The sequence below is a fragment of the Mastigoproctus giganteus genome, chromosome 1 (assembly GCF_048544385.1).
Source record: "Mastigoproctus giganteus isolate SK-2022 chromosome 1, ASM4854438v1, whole genome shotgun sequence".
Taxonomy (NCBI): Eukaryota; Metazoa; Arthropoda; class Arachnida; order Uropygi; family Thelyphonidae; genus Mastigoproctus; species Mastigoproctus giganteus.
In genome coordinates, this window is record NC_143575.1 from 198,759,711 (window position 1) to 198,782,464 (window position 22,754).

Here is a 22,754-nt window from a genome sequence, read left to right on the forward strand (position 1 = left end):
ACTCGAAAATTCTTAAGACAATCATCTTGTCTGAGATTGCTTCGTCGTACCTTTATTCCAATAACTTTTATTAATTTAGCATTAATTAATCAGTAAATAATCAATTATCTTATTAGTTTTCTCATCGTGTATTCATTTAAGATACATGTTTTTTCTCATATATCGTAAATGAATATTGTATTATTATTACTATTATCTTTATTTCTCCTAAGAGACACCCGGTTACAGCCGTTGACTAGGGGGCGTAGATACATATTCTGTTATGCAACAGAGAATAATATTATATACAATTTTACATGAATAGTCACATTATAGCCATAGCAGCTTATGTGCCATTAAGCCTCCATAACAACAACAACAACAATTTCACATTATATGTAACACTCGTTACTAAATTATACAATACATGTAGTACTTATTATCAGAATTATACAATACATTAATAACTTGTAATCTGCTTAAGACTTAATAAATAAACGAAAAAAAATTTATTGCCATTATATTCTTTGTAGTGATCGTTTGTCTCCAGGGCGTGACTTCTAAATTGGAGTATAGTATACCTCTTGAGATGGTAAAAGGCTTAGCTGAAATCCTGTTCAGCCGTCTTAAGAGCCAGTATTCTATTCCTAGAAAAACCTTGATAGTGCTTTTGGGGGCTGAAGACCAGATTTATGACGCATATAGAGGAATAGGGATAACACATCTATTCATATACTGAATCATTAAATTGGGGTGTCTAATACCGGTGAGCTCCTGCCTGGTTGTCCAGAGCGCGGCGTATGTTTTCCTACGGATGTAAGCATAGTGCTGAAGGAAGTTCAGTCCTTCGTCCCACTTGAGTCTAAGATCAACATGTGACTGAACCTTTTGGACCCACCGGTGGTGCCTTCCACAAAACACTATGCCACTATGAACCTTTTGGACAAGGATGTCGTTCACGTATACAGTATTGTTATTTTGTTTGGATTTATTTTATTTGTGAAAGTCATTTGTGCAGTCTTGTCTTCATTTAGGTGTGTAGCTCCATATAGTCGAGGTTTTTTTGTAGTTCTTTTATTTTGTCGTTAGCCACTTGGTTGCAGTAGTTGGCAGATTTCTGTCTACTGAGGTAATAAAAAATTTCATATCGCCTGCATATGTGATGAATTGCTTCGTGTTTTTAGCTAAGAAGGGTTCTAAAGCTATGGCAAAGAGTGTGGCGGACAATACGCCGCCTTTTGGGACTCCTTTATCGACTGGGTAAGTAGTGACACATTCCCGTTTGTTACTGTGATATGTCTGCGCAGAAGAGTGTTCATTAAAAAATGGAGGACATTTTCCGTAATGAGGAAGTAGTCCCTCAGAATAACTGTTAGAGCTGGGATGGATATGTTGTCGAATGCGGCTGCCACATCTAGAAAAACGACATCCGGTTGCTGCTTGTTATTTAGCGCTTGCTGGATCTTTAGTAGTGTTCCCATGGGGTTGGTGATGGTCGATCTCTGAGGAAGTACTGAGTGCAAATTTCAGGTCTGTGTTTGAAGCAGTGTTGAATGATGATGTCCAGGATTGTTTTTTTCGAAGATTTTTTGCAAAGAGCATCCAACAGCGATTGGTCTGAAGTCTTTTACAGATTTAGGGTTTTTTAATTTGGGGATAGGTTTTACGTAAAGCTTTTCCACAGCTTCGGGAAATCCTCTTCCACCATTATTCTCTGAAATAGATGTAATAATATATCGATGATGAAATAGCTACAGATTTTAATCATAAAAAGTGGGAATTTGTCTGACCCGATTGTAGCTTTATTTGGGAGACTGTTGATTGCTCTTTTTAAGTTGTCTCTGTTGATATTGATTTCCTTCAATTCTTCGTTGTTAGTCACAATTTGGTTAGTGTTCCTAATGTCTTTAATTTTCTTGATTACATCCTGCATTTTGTTAATGTTATCTTCACTGTTAACTTGATTTTCCTTGAGGGGTGTTCCAAACTTAGCTTCAGCCCAATCCTTAAAAATTTTCTCAGTCATTTTATGCATGTAGCTTTTTTTTGTTGGTAATTCTTTTGCCCTTTTTTTAATTTTGTTATAATAATTTCAAGGTGTGCCTGTTTCTTAGCCTTCGTGAAACGTGCTCTTTCATGCTTGTACCGGATGTGATCCTCTGGATGCTCTGTTCTTTTCCATTTCCTGTACAGTTATTATCCGTGCAGTCATATAAAAGTGGTCATTTAAGTAGGTGGAAGTCAAGCTAAATTGCAGGAATCTCCTCACTCAACGGTGAATTCCGAGTAACCTAATATCCAAATACGTCATAAAGGTGAGGGAACCGTCGTGAGGCCTCATAGCCTTAGTTGCTTTGGCGCTTAACACCAACCGTCGCGTGAAATACACGTGACAAAGTTGATACAAATTCAAATGCTACCTTAAAATTAATGTTTTTTGATGACGGGTACACTGCGTTACGATACGCTGACACGTGATAGCCTTGTTTGCCTGGCACTTACCATAAACGGCCAACAAACCCGTGATTCACACAACTCTGAAATATTTATTCACAGTAAATAAACAGAATTCTTTATCATTTTTTGTAATAAAAAAGTGTATCTGAAATATACTTTTATTGCAAAAAAATACCCTTTCTCTGTTTTTTGCAGTGTTTCCAGGAGAGTTAGCCGACGAGGAAAGGATACAGCTAACATGGATGGTGCGGGAAGGTTATATCTCCATGGAGCAGGCTTTTCAAAGGGTGAGTATCAATTGGTCTTAATTTTATAACTGGCTGGATTTGGGTTAAACCCCTGGGGTGTCAAAGGTCCCCTCCTCATCAGGCAGGTCTGGTTTCAGCAACGAATGAAGTCGTTCTAAAAAGTGTCTACCATGGTATCTTTATGTTTAGATATTCATCAGTAACGGTCAGATATTGGGGGACTTGTCGTTTACGACTTTCTCTTCTTCATTATTTTCTTCTAAAAACATATTACGTAACAAAGCTAAGGTAACGTGTGTGCTGCATATTTACACAAATAATGAACACGTTTGCCTATTGAAATGTTTTTGCATAGTTCTCTAAGGTAGTGTAACCTGAAGTGACGTCAAGGGTGAGCGACTGGGTAATTTCCTGGGACAACGACGTGTTATGATGCCCTTTAGTGGTACTCTCCTCCGGGTACCACTTATCCTGCGACTTTCCTACGCAAGGGTATTAAAATAATACGGTGAAAAATATTGTACTGCCTAGATTTCAGCCGCATTCATCTTTAGAATTCGTAAAAATGTCTTACGAATGCTCAGATTTACATGGACCTAGTGAGGCTGTCAGATGAAACGAAAACTTTACGTACGGAAGTTAACTTGCAGCTACATGACAACATTAGATTTCCTGCTCTCCTCTTGGTAGCGAGGGATCTCGAGCCATAATTTCTGTTTATAACTTCGCTTGTCCGGACTTCAAACGATTACCACTTTACTTTTACGATAATAATGTGTTCGTGTCAAACCGTCTTAAAAATGTTTTTCATCCTGCGCACTTTCAGGTTTGCTTCTTTTAGTTCTGCCACTGTATGCAGACCCTCATTTTTGTCAAGAGTTCTCTGCGAGGTGATAGAATGTGAAATAGATGAAAAGATGTAATGGTTCATATAAATTGTGACATCTTAAGTTGTTGACATAGTAGTTCTGTTAGTTACAGCGTATGATAGCAGACCAAGACACATGATGTCAGTCCAACTCACGTTGTATTTGAGATATGTGCTCTTTTGTGTCTGTTAATATTTAATACATAGGATTTAGAACGGACTCTTTAACGGTGTGGAAACTGCCTCTTCACACTGAAGAAGTACTTTCCCGAAGGCAATGGCTTCATCTTATAAGTTAATTCTCATTGATTTTTATAAATTGTGATGCGATTTCGATTTCCAAGATTATGTTGTTGATAACATGACATGACCAGAATCCTTGTTTTCTATAGGAAGTAATTGTTGGCCTGGTTACAATCCAGTTGATAAAAATAACTCCTTCGCTGTTCTAGATTGAGGCGGAGGGGGTCGAGTAAGGATGAATTCATTCGCCATCCATCTATCGTTTTTTTTATGAAAACCCCAAACACGAGAGGTATTAGAGCCTATAGTACTTAATACCGTGCATGGGTAGGAGGTTGAGAAGACAAAAGAAGATATTTGTTGATATTAGACTTGAACTTCTGTAGACTAATTTTCAGGAAATACGTATGAAGGAAGGTTGTTCCAGAAAACGGCAGTTGAATGAATAAACGAGGAAGATGAAAAATTGGTTCTGTGAGTTTGAAGTTGGACAGTAAACGGATGTTGGCTGGTGGCGGCACGTGTTCGGACTGTTTTGAAAGAGAGAGAGCGGGAATTATAGAAGCCATTTCAGAAGGACAGTGCCCATGGAAATATCTGTAGAAGAGGCATGCAACAGAAACAGTACGTCGATGAGACAGCGAGTGGAGAGACTCTGTTAGAGATGAGTCATTAATTAACCTAACTGCCCTCTTCTGAATGGAATCTAGAAGCCTGAGAGAGGTTTTGGGGGCACCGCCCCCAGATGGGAACAATATTCCATGGTAGGGCGGATTTGCTATTTGTACAGAGTGAACAGCTGTTTGGAAGAAAAGTAACGCCGAGAGCGAAAGAGAAAACCAAGTTTTTTTAGATGCAGAGGAAGAAATATTTGTAATGTGCTTGCGCCAAGAGAGATTAGAAGTCAGAGCGGGAATTATAGAAGCCATTTCAGAAGGACAGTGCCCATGGAAATATCTGTAGAAGAGGCATGCAACAGAAACAGTACGTCGATGAGACAGCGAGTGGAGAGACTCTGTTAGAGATGCGTCATTAATTAACCTAACTGCCCTCTTCTGAATGGAATCTAGAAGCCTGAGAGAGGTTTTGGGGGCACCGCCCCCAGATGGGAACAATATTCCATGGTAGGGCGGATTTGCTATTTGTACAGAGTGAACAGCTGTTTGGAAGAAAAGTAACGCCGAGAGCGAAAGAGAAAACCAAGTTTTTTTAGATGCAGAGGAAGAAATATTTGTAATGTGCTTGCGCCAAGAGAGATTAGAAGTCAGGTTAATCCCCAAAAGAGATATATCATCTTGCCTAGAAATCGGAGTGTCACCAAAGATAAGCATAGGAGCAGAAGAATCCTTTTTGCGAGATATAAGACAGGACTGAGTTTTAGAAGGATTAAAATCAACTAAGTTGTCATTGCCCCACTGGAGAGTTACCTGGAGATCGGCATTTAAAGAATTGGTAGCGGATATTCGAGAAGTTGAAGCTTATTGAGCAGGGCAAGATTTCTCAAAATAGAAAGTGGAATGCAATGTGCTATCATCAGCAAAACTATGGTTACGATTTCCGGTCAACGGAAGAAGGTCATTAATAAAGAGGAGAAGAGTGGGGAGAAGAGCTGAACCTTGCGGGACACCGGCATTAGTGGAGAAGTTAGAAGACATAGAGCCATCTACCATCGCCCTCAATGAGCTATCAGAGAGAAAACTGGATAACCAATTATAAAAAAAAAAAAAAAAAACCCAGTTGGCAAACCATAAGATGGAAGCTTGTTTAGAAGACCTTTATGCCAAACACGATCGAAAGCTTTTGAGATGTCAAGAGCAACTGCTTGTGTTTCACCGAACTTTTCCATTGAATTTGTCTATAAATGGGTGACATAAGCAAGAATATCAACAGTGGATCGACACTGGCGGAATCCATACTGGCGATCGTTGATCAGATGGAAGGTTTCTAGGTAGTTTAAGAGTTGGCAGTTAATTGATTTCTCCATTACTTTAGAAAGAGTAGAAATAATTGCAATGGAACGATAATTGGATGGGAGGGATTTGTCACTCTTTTTAGGAACTAGCTGGATATGAGCAAATTTCCAAGCCAAAGGAAAAACACCTTTTGGAATAAGAAAGTGAAAAAAGGTGGCAAATAACAGGAACACAGGTTTTGAGGACAAGTGGAGAAATACCATCAGCACCTGGAGCTTTCTTAGCATCAAGATTCATCAAAATCCTTCTGACATCCTTTTGAAGGAAGACCACAGGAGGCATTGAATGGATTGCGTTGGGAATGGTGGGAGGTGTTTTACCAAGATCATTAATACATGAGTTGGAAGAAAAATGGGATGCTAGCAGGTCAGCTTTATCCTTGGCTGAAGTGACAATGGAACCATGTGGTTTTGACAGAGGTGGGAGCAGAGATGGGCAAAAGTTGCGGGCAATAGCTTTGACAAGAGACCACAATGCTCGACTACTATTAGGGCAAGAAGCAAGTTTTCTACTCTTAGCCTGTTCAGAATCTAGTTTGCACTGATTAATAACTACTTTACAATTGTTGCGACTTTGGTGTAAGCAGAAAATGAAACTGAAGAATTGGAAACAAGCCAATTACTATATGCAACATTCTTCTTTTGAACAGCCTTAGCACATTTATTGGAAAACCAAGGTTTAGATAAAGGACGAGATTTTAAAGTGGAGTGTGGAATAAAGGATTCCATTCCTACAAGAATAATTTCACTGACACGATCTGAGCAAACGTTGACATCAGAAGTTTTGAAACAGTAATACGACCAAGGAAAAGAAGAAAAGAAATCTCGCAGGTCATCCCATTTTGCATTCTTGTAATGCCAAACAGCACGAAGTTGGGAATAGTCATGAGATAAATGCTCCATTGGAAAAGAGATAATCACCAAGTTGTGATCTGAGGTGATTCACTTCGACCATGTACTTAGAAGGGTTGTTTGTGAGAAAAGATCAAGCGTATTGGTTGTATGGTTAGGATTGTCCGGAATTGTGATAGGAAATGAACAATCTGTGCAAGGTCATTAGTAATTGCAAAAGTCTCGGCATATCGACTAGCAGGGTGTCTGTGACTAGAAAATGGAAGCCAGCTGGAGTTGTGAACATTAAAATTACCTTACTGTTAGGAAAGTTGGACTGGAGAAAGTCAAGTTGGAAAGAGAGGAAGTCGAAGAGTTTAAAGTTAGTGGAGTTGGAAGAACGGTAGAGACAACAGATGAATTTGACAGAATGAGGTAGAGAGATTTTAAGCCAGAGAAGATCGAAAAGAGGAGATTGCAAATTACCAAGTCTCTGACAGGGAATATCGGAACGGACATATGCACAAGTACCATCTTTGAGGCGAAAGGAATCATACAGCGAATAATTTGGGCAACTGAGATAGCAGTAGTTGAATCAACCGATAACTGAGATTCTGTCAGAAAAAGTACATGGGGTTTGGCAGACTGCAAGTGGAAATGGACATCGTTGAGATTAGAACTGAACCACGTATATTTGTGAAATGAACTAGGAAGTGCTTGTGGAGGTTTAGATCTTTTCGAAGATAAGACATCAAGACTTGATCAGCCAAGTTAGATGTTAGAACAGGAAATGCAGAGTGAAACAACAAATTCTGTCCACCCACACTCTGGGGTTCTCGAACAGTTCCGCCATGTTTTTTAACAACCACACTAAGCCAACTGTTATCTACCCTCCCCTCACGCTGGTGGTATGGTAGTTTCGCCACTGAGGAAATAATTTTCCCACACTACTCCAAGCAACACTAAAATACCAAAATACACAAGAAATGAAATGAGAAAAACTCTACTTTAAGAAGAGAATGTTCCGAGTTAATCCAAAAGAATTTAATGTCATGGGGGCTTAATTAAAAATTTGCTTCCTTGTACTGTTGCTCGCGCATCACTTCTGTTAATCGAGTCCCTCCACCCAAACCCATTGTATCTAGGTTACTAGTACCATAAATAGAAGTACGTTGATTTTTTTACTAAATTTCGCTTTTTTTTTTTTTTTCTTTCAAATTACCTGATCATGTAATCTGGGTTCGAGAGGGCGTTGCCTGACGTTGAATAATCTGTGGTCATCTACGTCGACGTACATTATTGAACTCTTGAAGGTATACGGTCATTTATGGAGGTAAACAAAAGTTTAAAGGAGAATATCAGACAGAACTGAAAGGACAATTCAGTTTATTTAATAGTATAATGCAAATTATCTTGAATTTTTTTTTTTTTAGAGGGAGGAATAGTAGAGAAAAAACAAGAGATTCATCCTTGGGGAAATAACAGCATATGAAAGCTGTTCTGTTTACAGATAATGAAAACGCGTAACATGCATAATATGCTCTCGGAATAATCGTGGGGGTCTTAACTACCCCAATAACCTTTTACTGGATCTCCCCTTGAATTGTTTCAGCCGTTATCTGATTGCTGCCTGTGATGATATATTTAAGATGCGCATTTAAAATGAGGAGTTTTAGTAACGGTTTTCATTTTGTAAATCAGTAGTGACTTTTGTTATCTGTTTATGCAAGCAGTAATAGCAAACATTCTGGTAATTTTTTGTTACTTTGAGATTTTCTTGTATGTAATTTTTTTTATTTTTTTCAGCTAAAACATGCCGAGAAAGGAAAACAGAAAAGCTGCAAATATGTGGACAGAGCAGAGGTGAGTAAAATTATCTTCACTCGAGAAATGAAAATTGATCAGATAACACAAATCTCGTGAGAACATCATGATGCGTGATCACGTGTGTTAATATGCATGCTCATTCTTATATATTCCATCCACCGTGCTGCTAAAATGGCCTAAAATTACAAATCCTCGATAGTTCAGGTTTTGTCACTTGATTTTGGAAGCATTAGTCCGAAAGGATTGTTCATCAAAGTAAGGTTCTCTTTTCAATGAGATTGAATGGTAAATCTTACAATGCGTTCATCGGCTGAAGGCACGAGCGCCAACTCCTTACTTGTACGAGGCCAGAAACGAAGCAACTCGTTTGCGACTTAATTTTACGTTTTAGCTGTTAGATCTTCCCCTCTCCCAAGCCTTGACAGTTAAGGAAGGGAGAAATTAAATAAACTGAATTTTGCTGTCTTTTTATTTTGTACTAAAAACTGATATTCACCACTGTATGTAAAAACTGTTCTTTTGATTAAGCGATTTCATATGTGCGTTTGTTATGAAAGTCAGCATTAACAGCGTGACTTATCATCAGTTTTCTTACGTTTCAGCCAAAAATAGGCTGAAATTTCAATGGAATGTCACGTATTTTTCTAACTTTCGTCATAAATGACAGAGGTGAGGTGGGGGGAGAGTCTAAACCCCACATGCACATGGCTCTAAAGAGCCATGGACATGTGAGAAGGACTAAAGGACCTTAGGGACTTGAAGGTAGAGCCAGCTCAGACAGAATCCCTTGCTTAATATCAACTCCACCTTCAAAATAAAAATCCCACAGCAGCAATGAGGAACCTTTTCCGCCCTGCATACCTGCATATGCTGAAACAAAAATATAACAATTTGTCATTAAAAAACTGGTTAAAATTAATAGTTTTTGATATTATTATAGTATAATAACTATACTTGAAAGTTTCTGATGAGAACTCCGTTGCTGTATAATTTTGTGCACAATTACGCTTACCGTTTCCACCGCTAGATGTGGCTGTTTATATTATATAAAAAAAAACAAAAAATGTTTTTTTTTTTTTTTTAATCATATAAACTGTCCTCTGTAGTAGTTTAGTCAGCACGATACTTCGCCGTCTACTATTCATTAGAAGAGGTCTGAGTGACTTTTTAGAGGCCTTTTCAATCATTGGAACTGAGTTGGTCAGTCTGAATGTGCGATAGTACACGCGCTTGAGTCGATCATGGTTCGACCCATGGGACCTCTAAATATGGTTATTGATAATAACCATATTTAGATAGGCGCAAAAGGGGGTACGACGCATAAAGCCTGTTTAATTTGGAGATGTTATGATCGAATCAAGGCGTTTTTTAACCTGAGCTACGGGTGAGCTGCAGAAAAATATGGGTAGGATGCGAAATTTTTGATCAATCACAAGTTTAAATCGCGTTAAATTAATAAAATAGATGTAATAATAGATAAATATTTTTGTTATCAATTATATTTATAATATTAATGCGGAAAATTGAGTGATTAAATAAAATATAACATGTATTAATAGATACGTGTTTTATTTATTTATTTTTTTTCGTACTTATATTTATACTTTGGATATGAAAATCAGAGAGAAACCAATACGATGAATTCTTCTATTATGTAATTCAAATTACAAATTAATAGATCGCGCTAAAAAAAGTGAGGAAGGTTAAAAAAAAGTTCAGAAACGCTGTAGTCAGTTCGCGCGTTTAGTGCCCGTGCTGCGAATTCTCTGTAATGGAGGGACCAAATCAGGAAGAGGAGGATGCATCTGGATACAGGGTCACCATTAGAACAAACCTTGTTCCGAAACAGTGTCGAGATAGGATCTGGCGGTAAGGCTGTATGCAGTGGGGATGAGGAAACCTAGTAATATCCATGGAACATTCTCCCCCCCCCCAAACCATGATATTACCTCTGCCGGCCTATTTTTGTCCAACCGTGCAGTCTGGTTGAAGCTGTTCACCTCCTTGCCGTCGAATACTCAACCGTCCATCGACATGATGGAGCTGAGGTCTTGATTCATCAGGCCAGGTGGCTGTTTTCCAGTAGTCCAATGTCTGGGAACGGTTCTTCCGAACCTGCTGCAAGCGTCGATGACGGTCGGTCAACATGCACATGAACAGGTCGCCTACTCCGTGGGTCTATCAGCAACAGCTGAGCACGCCGGATGGTGTACTCAGAAATGTTTCTATGTGTGCCTGGTTTGTAGTATGCCATTAATTGATGGATCATGAACGTTTTTGCGGTATCGCGTGGATTCGAAAGACTGTCGCTCCATTTTCATACGAACCAATGATATAAACCCTTCAAAGAACAAGGAGTATAACGTGCTTATATAAGGTTCATTTATAATGAGGAAACATCCTTTAATCTACCCAGACAGAAGATTAATAATCGTTTATAATTTTTAGATATTTTACTTGTTCTTAGAATGGAGTTGTTTTAAGATAATACTTCCATTACAACTCCATAATATACAAATTACCATACTGTAACAGGGGTTAACATGCTGTCTGTTGTCCTGTAGAGCACGTGCCAATCGCCCTTCACCTTGACAGTCAACCAGTGGTCTCCCCGTCCCGCACGTTGGTTGATTATGTGTTCCTCTTCGGACCGTTTCAGCCACACCTTCACTACGACGGGCTTCGAACAGCAGATTATTATTTTGAAGGACCTGCCAGAGTTTTAACGAGGAATTATTTTGCAAATCATTCCTCGTTAAAACTCTGGCTGGTCCTTCCCTTTCCTCGTGGCACTGGGTAGTGCCACTGACAGGTACTACTCGTGGTCACTATATATGCTGAGCCAGTCGATGACGTCACTCCTATGTTCTGTGGGATGCTCCCACTCATGGAAACATGGGTGATCATAATGTTTTGGCTTCTTAGTGTAAATTCCTCCCCTCTGTTTTACGCTCATCATCTCACCACCAAATACGGAGGATGCGGAAAGGTCAGGGAATGACCACCGCATATCCCGGAGCAATATGGCTTTAGTTGCTAATGCTCCTAAAAAAAACCAAATAACAAATAACACTCATCATCGTGATTCTTAAGCCCTGTTACAGTATGGTAATTTGTATATTATGGAGTTGTAATGGAAGTATTATCTTAAAACAACTCCATTCTAAGAACAAGTAAAATATCTAAAAATTATAAACGATTATTAATCTTCTGTCTAGGTAGATTAAAGGATGTTTCCTCATTATAAATGAACCTTATATGAGCACGTTATACTCCTTGTTCTTTGAAGGGTTTGTATCATTGGTTCGTATGAAAATGGAGCGACAGTCTTTCGAATCCACGCGATACCTCAAAAACGTTCATATGTAGTTTATTAACTCTTCTGACCTTGCGTGGCTCTAATTTAAGCAAAAAATTATTTAGAATATGTAAATTCTAGACACAGTGCAATTTGAAATTTACATGATTTTTCGATTTATGAACTTAAATTATTTCAGTTATTTGATGGTTTGTCTTAACAGTCACTGGGTTGGGGACTTTTTAGTCTCTCCAGTCATGGTGTGATAATTTTAATAAAAAAAATTGTATTTCTTAGAGAGTAAGCTGATTGGTGGATAGCATTACGACCTGACATAACCGAGTAGTCAGGAGCGCGAGTGCAGTAGCACGCGTTCTTTAAGTGGACTGGTGTTCAAGCCCGTGACTGCTAAATACGATTAACCTTTGTATTGATGATTATTGTAAACTCCACTGACCTGGTGGTCGTGCCGGAGTATAAACAGGAGCATTTTTCCTTGATATAGAGACCTTCCCACTTCCTGTGCAGTTTCACAATTATAGCAGTTGTTCCACTCTGAATTTCGCCCTAATGGAAATGAGAAATAATACCAAATTCAGAACGAACTTTGTCACCCACACTTTTGGAACATATTCAGTTTTCGGAACCAATTCCGAGGAAATGTATTATCAGATGATTCAGGCAAAATGCTGAGTCAATGTTTGCAAATCATATCGTCCAAATATGACAAGATGAAAACGAAGTCAAAGAAGGATCAAAAAATTTGAGTGGAATTGACAGGAAACAATCTACAAGAACAAATCGATGTAACAGATACTCAGTTCCAAAAGAAATGTGATTGAAAATGCATAAAATTGAAAAACTGTATTGAATAAGTGGAGTAGTACTACTGTCATGACCAAATAGAGAGCGTGACAAAGACAAGTATTGGAAGTATCAAAAGTATTAGTTTTAAAATTTTGGATGGATGACCTTCAACAAGTACAGTTGCTTCCTAAAAATTTAGTTTCTGAAACGTAAAGTAATGAAGCAGTATATTTTGCTTATCAAGACAATAGGAAGAGCAACTTTAGCACTTAAACAAAAGTGAAATGGAAGGAAGTTGCACAAAGAAGATTAAGAAATATTCTTGAAATTCGATGAATGAGTTAAAAGAAAAACAGCCGGATCAGAAAGAAGACAAAGTTAGACATTTTTTTTAATTTTAAAACAACTTTAAAAAATTAATTTTATTAAAAATTAAATTAAATTTAAATTTTAAAACAACTTTAGTAGGGGGAGACTACCAAAATTAGCAATGAATTACAAACCTATTGGAAAAAGAAACAGAGGACGTTCCAGAAAGAATGAGAATTAATGGTACAGGCTTCATAAGCCTAAATTCCACAACGTTCAAGAAGAAGAAGAAGAAAACAACTTTAGATGTGGATCAAGAAGCTGAGGTAACCATGGCTAGCCATATTGTCCGCAGAACCGGCAGCAGATGGGCCAACTAGTCGATATGTCGAACCAACCGTGCTCTTGAATAAAAGGAGGAGGAAGACTGGTAGAGGTGGAGTGATGAAAGAATTCAAAGCGGTAAGGCTTTGATTTTCTAGGATAGAAAAGTATGGAACCTCAATTTTATAAGGATTATTTTTAGTTTTGAATTGCAAAACCATTTTCTGTTATTTTATAGATAATGAAAGGTCAAAATAAACAAACAAAAACAATTCTAGCTAGTGAGAAAAGAAATAATTAAAGTGTACATGTCAGTAATTATTTTCTGGTGTCTGTTGATTTTATTTTAAAATATCAAGAATATTTTTTCACTTGTTGTCCCAGAAGCCCTGTGAACGTCAGAACAGTGAATAGATAGCAACATTTTCCTTACAATGTTTTAGGTTGTTTTGAGATCGTGAATATTCGAATGGCATATCGCAGTAAAGTCAGACATACGATACTGGATGCGAAAGAGAAAATGCAGAATTTTCTCCTGATAATTCTTCACTGATTGAGAAGCTTGTGATCTTCAGCCATTGTGGAAGGGGGTTGTGAACCTATACCTTTTAGGCAACCTTGTAAAGGAGGTCCTTCTATTGGTTTTTTAAGTGCATTGATTGGGAAAATGTTTGTGCATGCAACGTGTTTCAAAAGACTAACTCTTGAGTTCACGCTCCCTTCCCATAGTTCATGGTTAAAAATTTTAATTTTCTCTCTCTCCCCCCCCATCCACTTGGTGGGGGTGCTCCACAGTTGAGAATCACTAGTCTCTTCGAACGTCGAAGAGAATACACAAGCATATTGTATGTAAAAGTATGAGTTGGTTACTGTATCATCGGAAAAATTAAGCAATAAGTGAATTGTGCTGATTAACACTATCGTTGTGGAATGAAATGGACTGGTCTCTCAAAACTGCAATATTTCTGACAAAGAAGTATTATACTGAAGGTTACCGGTATACTGAAAATATTTATTATAAATCAAAGAAAGCTTATTCCAAACAACACACCAATCATACTTGTTGAATGAATAAACTGCAATTTTCTGGAACGACAAACATCTTTACTCTCTATTCTTCATTCTTGGATTGTGTGGCCTTAGATGCCAACGTCAGAAAACACCAAATCAACCCACCAATCCCCCCCCCCCTCTCTCTCTCTCTCTCTCTCTAACAAAGGTGCTTCCTATAGAGGATGTTGACTGACGTTGAATGATCTCCGTTGTTAATGCTTTTTTTTTTTATTCGCCTCGGACGAACGAAGGCGTTAACCTTTCCTGATTGTCAAATCGCCCGTAGATAAATGTTTGGTCGATATGTCAATATTGATTCTGTTCTACTGTCAGGAGAATGGAGCCATCCAACAAGTTCTGTTACATTGACAGTAATTGTAGAACGCGCCTTTCCAAATAAAACTTTACGCAACACATAGAGCAATTGATTAAATATTGTAGATAACCTTTCCTTTGTACCTAAACTGTTGCTGTACTGTATTTACTTTTAGCCATCAAGAAGTAAATGAAATCTAGTGATGCTCAACAGCAGCAGGACTTATTAGTCGATATTTTTTTCCCCAAGTAGAAAGGCGTGCGTTAATACTTCCGAAAATTGATTTTTGTACTCTGCGAAAGTATATTCGATCTGTAAAAAATTTATATTAACAATTAGATCCAAAATACATCTTTCAAACAGTGTATTTTTGGGCCTTTGCAAGTCATTGTTTTTAAACATTGTAATGATAAGTTAGAGTACAATATCCAATACTTAGAGGTGTTTAATCACTTCACTTTTTTAAGCGCCCCGTCTTTCAAACGATATTACGAGCTTCTCTAAACTGAAGTTAACTGTTTTTGAAATCACCGAATTTGCAAACGCAGTTTTTATTGCATATAAATTTTATTTAAGAGAAAAATAGGATACAGAAATGAGGTTTTCGTTCCCCAAAAAGCTCCGTGATTGTATAATTTAGTTGACGCTCTTTTTACCATTCATCAACCAAATGAGTTGAACAATAATGCACGTTTTATCCTGTGCGCCAACTGATTGTGCGTTTTTTTTATAAATTTTTTTGCATAACTCTTTTCCCTCGAATTCTATGGAACGAGTCCATATGCCCATGACCTCTTTTGACTTAATCTCTGTAATGCTGATTTAAGATCCTGCGATTGTGTAAGTCAGGGAAGTAATTACTGATGCAGACCTGATGGCATATCATCTCGTAAGTAGAAAGTCAGCAAGATGGGATATACCTGGCCCCACAATCAATTCAGGAGCGCTTTTTATAAATTTAAACATGTTATTCTTTCAAAACCTTTTGCAGTATCTAGTTCAGATTATCGGTGACCTGGTATGGGGATTTTTATGTCCATACCAGAACATAAGTGCCACGGTTGTACCGGGATAGTATTTTAACTAAAGTAACCTGTCTACGCATCCGCAGACAGTTTACTTCACCTGCTTCCGGTGCGCTCTAGAGTCGGCCACTCATTTGTGGCACAGACTTTATTAACGAATGACATAACCAGTGTCCTAGCACAGATGCCTGTGTTCAAGTCCAGCCCTCTATTTATTTCCCATGTTTAAAATCGCATAGATCTCATTGCTATCACTTTTATTGTCCTAAATGTACTGGATACGACAGCGGGAGATGTGTATACCCAGCCTCAGACATTCGAGGTCTACGTACAGCGGTACTTGATGTCCCTGTGGGGAGGGGGGGAGCAGGATTTCTGATAAACTAAGTGAGTACTTTTTGCCTATTTACGCGTAATATTTATTTAATGTTATAATTATTATGTTATTGTTTTACATAACAGCCAAGCCAAAATTTACTTTTATCTAATAATATGGTGGGAAGAAATCCAAAGAAGAAAAAATTAGTCAAGAAACACTTGTCATGATGAACCGAAGACAACAAATGAAGAGCAAGAAAAACACTGACAAGGAGAAAATTGAGTATACTGAGTTATGCAAAGCCATTAGAAAGAGACTCAGAGAGGACATAAGAAAATTTAACACAAGAAAAGTAGAACAAGCATTAAGGGAAAACAAAGGATTTAAATCAACAGCCATGAGCAGCAATACAGAAAGACAAATGACACTGAAACTGAAGAATAGCGATGGTGTACTTATAAATAGCAGAGAAGGCATAATTCAAATAGCAGAAGACTACTATAAAGAGTTATACAAGGAGCAAGGGAATGATTCCAGCAGTGGGGAAGATGGATCGCAAATTAGTAACACATACGACATACCCGATATCCTTCCTGATGAGGTAGAACATGCATTAAAGAAAATGAAGAATCAGAAAGCTCCGGGGGAAGATGAATTTTAGTGTAGAGTTGTTAAAATTGGGAGGAAGTGACATAACACAAAAACTGGCAAGGCTCTTCACCAAGCGCATTAGAAATAGTGTGAGCCTAAGCAGTGGAATAATGCAATCATAGTTTTGCTGTATAAGAAAAGAGATAAATCAGAAATTGGAAATTATAGACCAATTAGCTTGTTATCCCACATCTACAAGTTGTTCACAAGGGTCATTACTAACAGATTAGAAAGAATACTTGATGAGAATCAACCGAAAGAGCAAGCTGGCTTTAGGACAGGATTCTCAACTATGGATCATCTTCACTTAATATCACAGCTAATGGAGAAAGCAAATGAATATAAAACACCATTATGCCTGGCATTTGTGGATTATGAAAAGGCATTTGACTCCATACAGCATAAGGCAATGTTTCGGGCACTGGAAAGACAATACCCCATATATTATGATTTTGAACAAAATATATGAGAACGCTACCTCCTTTATTAGGCTAGTCAAAGACAGTAAGAAATTTAAAATCGACAAAGGAGTTCGACAAGGAGACACAATATCTCCGCAGCTGTTTACTGCTGCCCTTGAGGAAGCTTTCAGAAGATTAGACTGGTCGCAGAAAGGAGTCAATGTCAATGGAGAGTACCTAAACCATTTACGATTTGCAGATGACATTGTGGTCATATCATAAACTACGATCCCAAAGAATTAGAGGAAAATCTTAATCAGTTATGCACAGTTAGTAAGGATTTTAGACTAAAGATGAATATGGCTAACAAAATTAATGATGAACAAGTATGCCACAGAAAGGGACATAATGATTGAAGGAGCAGTAATTGAAAAGGTGGAGTCATATACTTATCTGGGACAAGTTATTAGCTGTAATAATGATAAATGGGTGGAAGTCAAGAGAAGAATAAATGTTGGATGGATAGCATCCAGGAAATATAGTCACATACTGAGGAGCAATATCCCAGTTTGTCTGAAACGTAAAATAATGAACCTATGTATACTCCCCACCATGAATTATGGAAGTGAAACTTGGGCACTCACCAAAAGAATGGAAGAGAAGCTGAGAACTATACAGCGAAGAATGGAACGAATTATATTGGGAATCAGACTGTTAGTTAAGAAGAGAAACACATGGATTAGGGAGCAAACTCAAGTAAAGGACATTCTTATCAAAACTAAAGAACTAAAATGGTCTTGGGCAGGACACATAGCTCGAAGACATGATGACAGATGGACTAAGAAAATAACAGAATGGTACCCAAGAGGAGCTAGAAGAAAACCTGGAAGACAACAGTGGAGATGGATAGATGAAATTCTTGAGTTTGTGGGTAGTAAATGGATGGCCATTGCACAAAACAGAAGGAACTGGAAAACTGCTGGAGAGGTCTTCATCTTGCAGTGGATTAAAAATGGTAGAAGATGATGATGATGGTGGGAAGGGAAGTTTGAAGGTCTAATTTACAAACTATGTTATTTCGGACTCAAACATTCTAATTGTAACTGAAATGAATAAGTAATATTGACAATAAACTTATTCGTTTCATTAACAGACTTAATCACTGATCTCGACATTAATCTTACCTGTGTTCACGTTTATGTCTTACAATCATGTAAGCCCTAGCGGTTAGCACAGTCGATATAATCATATCCCTCCCCTGTGTTTGAATCCCGTCAATGATGCTAGAAATTTTTATAGTTTTTTATTTTTTTTTTATTTTATTTCACAACGTAGTTGAGTTAGTTGGTCTCAGGCGAGAGTTGCACTGTTTCTCTCCCGAAAACTCTGATTTATCGTCCAGGAAACAGGCGAATAGACCACAAAATACACTTTACAGACATGATATACTAACGCCTGAGAGCCTTAGTTGTTTGGCGCTTGCGCTTAAAACAGACATCTACCACAACTTAATGTCCTGTAACTATCGTTATAATGTGTTATCCTTGAGTGTAGCACAGTGTTACGATTGCTGTCCTGGAAAACTTCTAGTTTGTACCCCGTAAAAATGGGAGGAACTTTTATGGGCCTTTTTCATCGTGACTGAGTTAGTTGATCTCTGGCTAGCCATGACTTCACAGTTTTCTTACGGAACTTTGGGTTTTTTCATCCAGAAAACTGGTAAAAACGACCATAAAAGTTTACAGACACAGTGCACGTTAACCTCATAGCCTTAGTTGCTTTGACGCAAAACAACAGCGATCTCTAACATTATGAAAACGTTTAGTACTGTGCATCGTTGACCACTGCTAACTTGTCTGGTCTCTGTATAAACTTCTTGTTAAGCGTGAGAATATTCGGTGCAAATTCTTTAGATATCTGTTTTCCTTACCCACATAGTTCACCACCGTGACAATTACTCGCAACTATGTACCCGATTTGGTCTGCTTCTCCTGTTTGTACTCAGAGCGTATCATGGAATTCTCTTAATTTATAAACTTGATCATTAAAAGATTGATTTCCCTCCTGCTGTCTACTCGCCTTTCGTGGTTCTCAGAGTAAACGCCCATAGTAACGTGACTTTTGCCATTCCTGCTTTTACAAAGTTTTCCTTTATTTCAGAATTCCATGATTCGCAACGCACGTGGAATTAATGTATACGATATGGATGTCTTTCAGCCGTCGCAGTCATTTAAGAAAGATGTAATCGAAACTCTTAAGCATCGGTATAATATCACTAGTGCACTTCGATGCTTTCTAATCTTATTTCCGTTACTTTATTGGCATACCTTTCTTTTTATACAGTACTAGACTTTGTATCTTACTGCCCATACTTTTAATGTACCACACAACCAATTTATTGAGCAACCACTTAGAATATGAAAGCAAATAATAACTGGAGTTACTCTCCTCCCCACCCCCAAATCACCAAAAGTTAAATGGATCTCTGTGCTTTAAAGGCGTAAGAAATTTCGATTTTTAAACCGATTTAAAAATAGAAATAATTTAATTAGACATTATTAAGTAAAGATGAACTGATAAATAACTATACTTTTTTGTAGAAAGACTATCTTAAGGTATACGATATGGATGTCTTTCAGCCGTCGCAGTCATTTAAGAAAGATGTAATCGAAAGTTTGAACATCTTTCATACTCTCTCCTCTGCCTCTTGATGTGCCTACCAATGCACCTCATTACGCCGCTATCGTGCATAGTGCAATTAAATTAAATTACGGGTCCCAGATATACGCATCATCAGAAACAAAGGCTTCGATGGCTGGATCCCCATTCACTATCAGCCAATTCTTACTGCTACTGAAGCATCTGTCCAAAAGTGTGTGTGGAAGCAGTTACGTCATCTTTATTGCTTCGACGGAAGCAGTTGCCTTCATAATATACAGTACTTTGTAACTGCCTGGCCAGACCAGCCCACAATGACATTTTCGATCTACGTTGGGGAAAAGATTCCTGTTAGAAGGGAAATACACTTCGGAAGATCAACCGTCTATTCGGAATTCGTATCCAGGAGCTACTCAGTGATCTGTAATAACGGTAGACATGTTTTCTAGGTCACCAAGGCAACTCACCTCTTCCACCTCGGTATGCATCAGCATGCAACTTCTCGGTTAAGAACTGGGAGAATAGAATAGAATAGAATAGAATCTTTAATTGCAGCAATGATAGACATACAATTAGTCCCGTCACGGCATGGTGGTGCCAGGGGTTAACAAAACATATTTACAAAAGAGAAACACATGAGAAAAAAAGATAAATCAGATTATTAACAAGGCGCAGTTTTACATTTTTAGTTCGACGAGGATACCCTTCCTGTATTTTTTATTATTGACCACTTCTTGGAGGTCCCCGTCGATGGCTTGCAGTGAGGGCAGCATTTGCTTTGGCAGGAATCTGTCGGTTAGTACTAGCCGGTTACGGTTTGCTAGCAGCTGTGCTGAAGACCGGAGATAAGGGGGAGGAATGCGCCAAGAGCAGTGATCCCAGAAGTTCGGCTCTGTAATTTTACCGGTGGCCATCTTGATGGTGAACAGCAGCCTTCTTTCTCCGAAGAAGAAAGAAGTACAGAAGTCTATACTGTCATCTTTCTGCAACACTATTCAGCGCATAGCACTGAACGTTCTGCCTTCTTGCTGCCTGCGGTGCCTCCGTGGGCAGGAGCAGCACTGTGTGGCACATGCTTCTTGATTAGACCGGGGTTCGAGCCCGTGACTACCAAATACGGAGGATGAGGAAAGGTCACGGAATGACCACTGCATATCCCTGGAGCAATATGGTCTTAGTTGCTAATGCTCCTGAAAACCAAACAACTTCTTGTTGCCCGCACAGATGGCTGGAAATCAAAATGTCGGTGGGATCTGTTACTGCTTTCCAGACATTATGATGTCTGGAAAGACATCATAATCTATAAGATCAAATATATATATACATGTATATATACACGTCATTACAATAATGAAAAACAAACAAACGAATATTTATTAATTACATAAATACGTGGAATTATTGTATAAAACTAAAAATAAATCAATTTTATAACATCAAAGCTATTTTAAATTTAAAGTACGTTCGTTTTTCTGACTTTGCCTAATGAAAATAATTCCGTGTGGATCAGGTCATGGCATATTTTATTGTCTATGCATATTATTGCTAAATCTGAGACGTTGTAGACCGAAAACGATGTTTTATTAATTTTAACTTAAAAAAAACGTACTCAAGTATCAATAGTCAAGGAAGAGTTAAAAACGAAATCGCGATATTTGTAAAAGTACGAGAACTTCATTCGAAGTCGTCAATTGATGTAGATGGAGTTGAGTAACATGTAATTATTGAAGTAATTGGCTTTCTTTCTTCTCTAATAAATCTTTAATTGTCGATTTTGAAAGCCTGACAGCTCTCTTTTAATTGGTCCAGTTGACATTTATTATCTCTTTTTAATGAAATTATATGCATACACATATATACGGCCCTTCCTGGGAAAGCCTACAGTTCTTATAAGATTTCAGTCACATGATTTTCTGTTAAAATGACAGCGACTGTGACAAGTTCTGCCACGCACGAAGCCTATTACAATATTTTGAGATATCGTTAACAACAGTTTCCCATTAAGAGTGAGCCATTACGTGTGAAGCGTGCGTGCTCAATTTTTGAAAAAGAACTTTCGGTTCGTGCGCGTGTTTGAAAGTTCTTTCCAGTTTGTTGGTCTCTTGTAGATTATTTTTAATAGTTCATTTAAACCCACGAGACTGGAAGAAAAGCACTAATCACCTTTCAACAGCTTGTAAGGTCACGCCATGAAAATTTATGTGATGTGTACCGTACAGTAATAATATATACAGTGTATATCCATAATTACTGAATTTTTCAACTGCAGCATAATTCAGTAAGCAGATTGTAATCATTATACGCGATGGTGCTTTCCTGGAGGGCATCGCGTAAAGTGAAATTGAGCATAATGCAATAAGTTTGGGGGATTTTAAGCTCTGGGGCAGCTAATACCATGAGGCGTCATTATGTAATCTGTATTTGCGTGTATTCTTCGGTTTGTGACAAAAGCCCATATACTCCTCATTCGAGACCGACTAACTCGGCCACAGTGTGTCTCGACGTTATTCAAACATAGACATTTTATGCTTGTTGTGGAAGGACGGCAATCGTAACTACTGGGTTGGCCATGAGCGTTGGAGGGAGGGATTCGGTTAATACTGCCAAACCGAAATACTGTACTTAACCACCATTTGAAAATCCGGCAGCTGTCAGGTCCCGAAGTGCTGGATTTTAAAGATTTTACTGTATACAGTGCATCTCAGGAATTACTGGTTTCATTAGTTTTTTTTTTTTTTTTTTTGTACCACATTTTCTTCTAATAACGCGTATTTATTGTTATTTAAAATGTAAAAGACAGTTCAGTGTGTTAAACCCAAAAAAATTGCAATAAACAAAATCAGAGCATGGTATTATGTACTTTAATGTCAGTTTGACATGCATGTATGCCTAGTAGATTATTTATTTATATATTCAATTGATTATATAATTATTCATTATATAATAGATTCAATTGATTGCTGGTTACAATCGCCCCTTATACAGTATGCAAGGCAGAGGAGATTATTAGAGAAAATATCAATGAATGTGCTTCAGAGAAAAAAAAAAATATTTTTTTTATAATTAATTAATTAAATAGGATTAATTATAACGAGGTGTGCAATCTTTTATCGATTTACGTGATATTTTGATTTTAATAGTGTACTGTGGAGAAATTCAATATATTTC

The 22,754-nt window shown here is 37.8% G+C and overlaps 1 protein-coding gene across 3 annotated transcripts in view; it reads left to right on the forward strand.

Annotated features, from left to right (window-relative positions):
- LOC150091435 (SAM and SH3 domain-containing protein 1-like) overlaps positions 1-22,754 on the forward strand; it is a 611,903-nt gene that overhangs the window by 459,172 nt on the left and 129,977 nt on the right. For all 3 annotated transcript variants that reach the window (XM_090375439.1, XM_090375458.1, XM_090375448.1), the window contains 2 exons: positions 2,632-2,723; positions 8,405-8,461. In XM_090375439.1, the coding sequence (XP_090231565.1) occupies positions 2,632-2,723; positions 8,405-8,461 (149 nt within the window). The remainder of the gene's footprint in view (positions 1-2,631; positions 2,724-8,404; positions 8,462-22,754) is intronic.